The sequence below is a fragment of the Littorina saxatilis genome, linkage group LG3, assembly GCF_037325665.1.
Source record: "Littorina saxatilis isolate snail1 linkage group LG3, US_GU_Lsax_2.0, whole genome shotgun sequence".
In the NCBI taxonomy this organism is placed as follows: Eukaryota; Metazoa; Mollusca; class Gastropoda; order Littorinimorpha; family Littorinidae; genus Littorina; species Littorina saxatilis.
In genome coordinates, this window is record NC_090247.1 from 66855081 (window position 1) to 66863177 (window position 8097).

General features: G+C 42.0%; 1 protein-coding gene across 1 annotated transcript in view; it reads right to left on the reverse strand.

The window, feature by feature from the left end:
- Nucleotides 1–7017: 7017 nt before the first annotated feature.
- LOC138961290 (blood vessel epicardial substance-like) overlaps nt 7018–8097 on the reverse strand; it is an 8953-nt gene continuing 7873 nt past the window's right edge. The window contains exon 7 of the mRNA XM_070332891.1: nt 7018–7100. Within this exon, the coding sequence (XP_070188992.1) occupies nt 7018–7100 (83 nt within the window). The remainder of the gene's footprint in view (nt 7101–8097) is intronic.

An 8097-nucleotide genomic window follows, 5' to 3' on the forward strand; every position in this document is an offset into this window, starting at 1 on the left:
ATCAAAAACTATATTTGCCTAGTCGTAGTTGAGGGCTTCTGTTCCATGCGGCTATTAACTAAATGCTTGATGGCAACATTTCGGTGTGTGTGTGTGGGGGGTGGGGGGGTCACGGGGGGTGGGGTGGGGTTGGAGAGTGGGTGGGTGGGTGGATGTGTGTTTGTGTGTGTGTGTGTCAGTACTTGTATAAGTGTGTGTGTGTGTGTGTGTGTGTGTGTGTGTCAGTATTTGTGTAAGTGTGTGTGTGTGTGTGTGTGTGTGTGTGTTTGTGTTAGTTTTAATTCAGTGTGTGTGTGCGTATGTGTGTGTGTTAGTGTGTGTGTGTGTGTGTGTGTGTGTGTACATATATATATATGTGTGTGTGTATGGGGGGGGTAGTTTTACTTTAGTGTATGTGTGTATGTGTATGTGTATGTGTATGAGTGTGTGTGTGTGTGTGTGTGTGTGTGTTAGTGTAAGTGTGTGTGTGTGTGTGTTTGTGTTCGTGCGTGCTAGTGTGTGTGTGTGTGTGTGTGTGTGTCACGGTGTGCGTGCGTAAGTGCGTGCATGTCAGTGTGTGTGTGTACGTGTTTGTCACAGTTTGTGCGTGTGTGTCTGTGAGCAAGCCAACCACGTAACTGGCGTCATTGTGCGTGCCTCAGTGTGTGTGGGTGTACATTGACACTCATGCGTGTGTGCATGAATGAGTGTGTGCCCGTGTTTGTACGCGGCGTGCATGTGTGTGTGTGCGCACGTACGCCAGTCTATGTGTCTATAAGCGTGAGCGAATGAATTCGCAGTTATATTAGCAAACAGTCACAAAATAAAAAGTTACATATAGGTTACACAAACATAAATAAACGCTCACAAACGGCCTCAGGTTACACAAACAGTTTTAATGTCTGGATACGGCACAAATGCAGGGCAACTGTTGACACACACATACAATAGTCAAGCTAAACACACACACAAGCGTCGAAATCTGACAGGCTTAGGCCGCTCTTGAAATTAACATATAAAAAAGCCTCACTCACGGAGACACATTTTCTGTGACACACAAGTTGCATGCACTCTAATGAAGTAAGTCAAACAAAGGCGCAAGCTTCTTATTCCCTGGCGGTGACCGTTGAGGTTTTGTTGCAGCTCTGTGAGGCGAGATTGGTCAGTAAATGAGTTCTCTGCTGTGGTCAGATTTGAATGTGTGATATTTATCACTTAAAACACCACCACCACCACCAACAACAACAGCACCAACTCAGAGATGTTGTTAAGTGTGTTTTTATTTTTATGTAATTTTTTTTTTGGGGGGGGGGGGGGGGGGGGAGGTGTATTTGCCGAGACGGCCATAATATTTTCGGAAAATTTAGGAAGTAAGTGGCAGTTAATCCTAATCCTGTTACCCAAAACGTGAAAAAAAATTTCTGCAGATCAGCCGAATTGACGGTTAAGTTTTCGGCGATTTGAAATAAGTTTCGGCGTGTTTTCCTGCAATGTTAAAAAAAAACAAGTCGCGTAAGGCGAAATTACTATATTTATTAGTCAAGCTGTGGAACTCACAGAATGAAACTGAACGCACTGCATTTTTTCACAATGACCGTAGTCCGCCGCTTGTGCAAAACAGAGTGAAACTGACGAGCCTGTTTAGCGCGGTAGTGGTTTCGCTGTGCTGCATAGCACGCTTTTCTGTGCCTCTCTTCGTTTTAACTTTCTGAGCGTGTTTTTAATCCAAACATATCATATCTATATGTTTTTGGAATCAGGAACCGACAAGGAATAAGATGAAATTGTTTTTAAATCGATTTCGGAAATTTAATTTTGATCATAATTTTTATATTTTAAATTTTCAGAGCTTGTTTTTAATCCAAATATAACATATTTATATGTTTTTGGAATAAAAAAAATGATGAAAGATAAGATGAACGTAAATTAGGATCATTTTATAAAAAATACATTTTAATTACAATTTTAAGATTTTTAATGACCAAAGTCATCAATTATTTTTTAAGCCACCAAGCTGAAATGCAATACCGAAGTCCGGCCTTCGTCGAAGATTGCTTTACAAAAGTTTCAATCAATTTGATTGAAAAATGAGGGTGTGACAGTGCCGCCTCAACTTTTACAAAAAGCCGTATATGACGTCATCAAAAGTATTTATCGAAAAAAAGAAAAAAATGTCCGGGGATATCGTTCCCAGGAACTCTCATGTAAAATTTCATAAAGATCGGTCCAGTAGTTTGGTATGAATCGCTCTACACACACACACGCACAGACACACACACACGTACACACACTCGATTCCCCCTCTATGTTAAAACATTTAGTCAAAACTTGACTAAATGTAAAAACGATCTCAGAAAGTTGTCAGTGAATACTACTTATTCTTTATTTCTTTATTTGGTGTTTAACGTCGTTTTCAACCACGAAGGTTATATCGCGACGGGGAAAGGGGGGAGATGGGATAGAGCCAGTACTTGTCAATTGTTTCTTGTTCACAAAAGCACTAATCAAAAAGTTGCTCCAGGGGCTTGCAACGTAGTACAATGTATTACCTTACTGGGAGAATGCAAGTTTCCAGTACAAAGGACTTAACATTTCTTACATACTGCTTGACTAAAATCTTTACAAAAATTGACTATATTCCAGGCTATACAAGAAACACTTAACAAGGGTAAAAAGAGAAACAGAATCCGTTAGTCGCCTCTTACGACATGCTCAGTGGGGAGCATCGGGTAAATTCTTCAAACCCGCGGGGGGGAATACTACTTATGAGAGTACAGCGACAATCCTAGCGAAAAGAATCAATGGATTTGTTTGTTCGTTCATGGGCTGAAACTCCCACGGCTTTTACGTGTATGACCGTTTTTACCCCGCCATTTAGGCAGCCAAACGCCGCTTTCGGAGGAAGCATGCTGGTTCGTGTTTCTATAACCCACCGAACTGGGCGGGGATGTAGCTCAGTCGGTAGCGCGCTGGATTTGACGTATCCAGTTGGCCGCTGTCAGCGTGAGTTCGTCCCCACGTTCGGCGAGAGATTTATTTCTCAGAGTCAACTTTGTGTGCAGACTCTCCTCGGTGTCCGAACACCCCCGTGTGTACACGCAAGCACAAGACCAAGTGCGCACGAAAAAGATCCTGTAATCCATGTCAGAGTTCGGTGGGTTATAGAAACACGAAAATATCCAGCATGCTCCCCCGAAAGCGGCGTATGGCTGCCTAAATGGCAGGGTAAAAACGGTCATACACGTAAAAGCCGTGAGAGTTTCAGCCCACGAACAAACTGACAAACCCACCGAACTCTGACATGGATTACAGGATCTTTTTCGTGCGCAATTGGTCTTGTGCTTCGTGTACACACGGGGGTGTTCGGACACCGAGGAGAGTCTGCACACAAAGTTGACTCTGAGAAATAAATCTATCGCCGAACGTGGGGACGAACTCACGCTGACAGCGGCCACCTGGATACAAATCCAGCGCGCTACCGACTGAGCTACACATGATCCCCGCCCGAATCAATGGGTACGAATCGATAAAAACACCCTCGTCTGCAAACAGATACCAAGTAACGGCTTTCAGACCGGAATAAGATCAACGAATTCATTTATGGATCGAAATAAAACTGGCACCAAGCGAAAATGATTTTTTTTCCTTTGCGTGAGAGCAGAACGTCAGAAGCAAACCCTTAATTGTCTTAAAGCTCTAGTCTGCCTCAAATGGTTTACAGAACGATTTAATTCTTCTCACGAAAAAAGCAGTTCTTACGTTATGGAACACACTTACAATTGCATTTAACAGCATTAAATGACACAGTTCGTTTGAATGACTATTCAGCTTGCGTAAAACACACACCAGCTTTCATGGTTTATTTTACCCCTGAGCCATCGTCGACCCGTGTCACCCACTTTCCTTTTTTCACAATTTAGTCGTCAATTTGTGATTTCAATGCGACTCGGTGTATCTGCAATAGCCCGTTATTGTGTACCTCTGAATCTAAAATGCAAAAAAACCGACTGCGAGTCACACGAGCTTATTGGCGGCGGTTGGCTTCAAAGAAGCAAGCGATATGCAGAACATTAGTCTGCTTGGGCAAACACCCCTTGCGTGACCTGCTGCCGGGCTCCCTTTTTTCAAACTTTCAAAACTTTATGATTTAAGAATGTTTTTGAAACAAGCTGTCAATTAATTATTTAGATTTTAAAAGTTAGTTCTAGCGCCAAAACGAGGCGTTCGATTGTGGGTTAGACAATCCGTCTGGCCACGCAAAAATAAATTCTTTGAAAAATGCTCGCTCTTTACGGAGGGCACCTGGGGTGTTCTCAAGCGGTGAGTGTTTAAACGAAAGGGTGTTCGTACTGTGTGTAAAAGCCTGACAGTGTCTGTGACCAGAAACTGATGGTTTATGTGAAGCTGAATGTGCCACACAGACACAGACAGACACACGCACGCACACACACAATCACATACACGGACACACACACACACAGACACACAGACACACACACACACACACACACACACACACACACACACACACACACACACACACACACACACACACAGACTCTCTCTCTCTCTCAGTCTCTCTCACACATACACAAATACTACACACACACCGCACACACACACACAACACACACACACACACACACACACACACACACACACACACACACACACACACACGCACGCACACACACACACAAACCGACTCATGTACAGTTCGAATGTTGTACGATCTACATTTAAAATCATGTTCACAAAAGTTCACATTAAAAGCACATCAAAATGCTTTCTGGTCTATAGTACTAATAGGCAGGTTGGCTTATAGTAAAGCTATAATTTAGATGTTCAGGAGCACAGCTTATTTTGGTAAAACAGGTAGGCACTTAAGAGCACAGAATGAAATTCTCACAACCGCTCTTGTAAAGTTACACCAGAGGTTTTGACTGGAAGAACAGAGAGAGAGAGAGAGAGAGAGAGAGAGAGAGAGAGAGAGAGAGAGAGAGAGAGAGAGAGAGAGAGAGAGAGAGAGAGAGAGAGGTGCAAGGGAGGTAACCATTGTAAGTCTAGTGCTTAGTTCTGGTGCTGCGATAGTCTGCTCTTGTGTTGAAGTAACATCAACTGCGCAGTTTCTTTTCTCGTCGCCATTGTTTTTGTTGTTGTTGTTGTTAGTGTTCTAGTTTTAGTGCAGTACAAAAAAATAAATGTATATGCGCGTAAAACCAAAGCAACCTTCATTTTACAAAATAACATCAACAACAATCGCAGCAGCTACAGCAACAATGACAACATCAAAGACAAGACAAGACAAGACAAGACAAATCCGTGCGAAACAAATCAAAAGAAAGAAATTAGATAATAACACACACACACACACACACACACACACACACACACACACACACGTTCTGTGGGGGGGGGGGTGGGGTGGGGGCGGTGGGGGCCGAAACGAAGGGGGAGGGGGTTTCCATTGTATTTGGAAAGTGTACTGTTCAGTCCTTTTCCTTCCTACGTTTTTGCAAGGAACAATGTTTTGGAGTAAGTCACAGTTGCATTGGCTTACTTGGCACTTGCTTAGCCGAAGGATGCCTAAAGTTAACGTCAGACGACTTTGATTGGCACTAAAAATGCGTTTGTCTTTTTCACATGTGTTGGTTTTTTTGCGCTAGATTCCCTAACGTCTTTGTCAGACGAGCATGCTTATCGCTTTGTCTAAAGTCATCGTCATTCGAACACGTACATAGTGCTAAGATGCCAAAAGCGCAAATCAAACGAGTTTGTTTGGCGATAAGATGACTCAAATAAGCTTCTTCATCAGAACAAACAAGCAAACATAACTTATAAAACAAGAAACAAAGTAGAAATTCACAAAAATATCCCAGAAAAAAACCCCAGGAGAGAACAGGCAAGAACCAATGACAAGATGTTACTTTATGACATCACAACCAAGAATCTTCACAATAATTCGTTAGACAGAACTCACTTCGTTTTCAAGTTTACGATTTCTATTCAACTGTAAGATGAACACATCACCTGTTAAAGTGGCAGATAAAAGCAACCATGATGACGCTCGCGTCATTTCCGGAATATTTGACGTGGGCTTGAACAGATTATGTAGGATGTATCGTCATTTCCGGTAATATTTGACGTGGGCTTGAACAGACTTATGTAGGATGTATCGTCATTTCCGGTAATATTTGACGTGGGCTTGAACAGATTATGTAGGATGTATCGTCATTTCCGGTAATATTTGACGTGGGCTTGAACAGATTATGTAGGATGTATCGTCATTTCCGGTAATATTTGACGTGGGCTTGAACAGATTATGTTGGATGTATCGTCATTTCCGGTTTCTGGACTGGACATGAACTTCAGTTATCACATTGATATCACACTGAGAGATGAACTCTTTGCACTCAGACATGTAAAACATCATTCTTGTTACACACAAAGTATTACTGACGCACCAATACGTCATGACGTCAAAATGGATCTGTCAGTAGTTTGTGTTTGTAAGGTGTTAAAAGTTGCCACAGCAGTCATTTAAGATTTCTGCCACTGACCAAGAGTCTTGAGCAATGCCTCTATATATCTTCGTGGCTGCTGTGCGGAATAAAACCACCTTCATGCACGCTGGAACACGTATGTCGTTCGATCTGCTGTAGTCCAAGCCGAGAACAATACACGACGTTATGTTTGTAACTGCCATGACTCACAGAAACATTTGTACGGATTTCAGAACATATGTTTGTGTCGTTGGCCCGACGTCAAAACTCACCAATGACAGCAGCAGATAAGTTTCTCATTGCTTTTTCTTCACAGCTTTTTGGGGACCTGCAGACCTTAGTTAACTTCATAGTTCTCGGTGATGCGTCACAGTTCTTTGACCTGCACACCTTATTTCAATTTGCTTCATGGATAGGCGCGCGTACGTTGCATCAGCAAGGAAGCAAGACGATGTCAGGCAGACATTCGTTTTTTCCCCGTCCGGTGGTTGACGTAAGCTTTTCCTCGTTTACGTCATAGGATAATGGTCTGACGTCATACGCAGGTTTCGACCGTGTTTTGTGACGTACGCTGCGTGGCTACTGACGACGATTCAAACTCTGACAGTTGCTTGTAACCTGCCTCACAAACCAAAAATAAAATACAGAAATGTGAATAAGAAACAAGTCGCGTAAGGCGAAAATACAACATTTAGTCAAGCTCAGTCGAACTCACAGAATGAAACTGAACGCACTGCATTTTTTCACAATGACCGTAGTCCGCCGCTTGTGCAAAACGGAGTGAAACTGACGAGCCTGTTCAGCGCTGTAGTTGTTTCGCTGTGCTGCATAGCACGCTTTTCTGTAGCTCTCTTCGTTTGAACTTTCTGAGCGTGTTTTTAATCCAAACATATTATATCTATATGTTTTTGGAATCAGGAACCGACAAGGAATAAGATGAAAGTGCTTTAAATCGATTTCGGAAATTTAATTTTGATCATAATTTTAATATTTTTAATTTTCAGAGCTTGTTTTTAATCCAAATATAACATATTTATATGTTTTTGGAATCAGAAAACGACGAAGAATAAGATGAAATTGATTTTGGATCGTTTAATACAAAAATAATTTTAATTACAAGTTTCCGATTTTTAATGACCAAACTCACTCATTAGTTTTTAAGCCACCAAGCTGAAATGCAATACCAAACCCCGGCCTTCGTCGAAGATTGCTTGGCCAAAATTTCAATCAATTTGATTGAAAAATGAGGGTGTGACAGTGCCGCCTCAACTTTTACAAAAAGCCGGATATGACGTCATCAAAGACATTTATCGGAAAAATGAAAAAAACTTCCGGGGATATCATTCCCAGGAACTCTCATGTCAAATTTCATAAAGATCGGTCCAGTAGTTTAGTCTGAATCGCTCTACACACACACATGCACAGACACTGACAGACACACACACACAGACAGACACAGACACACACACACACACACACACACACACACACACACACATACACCACGACCGTACCCTCGTCTCGATTCCCCCTCTATGTTAAAACATTTAGTCAAAACTTGACTAAATGTAAAAATGCTATGCCTTGTACTTTATAGAAATGCAGAAGATTTGGA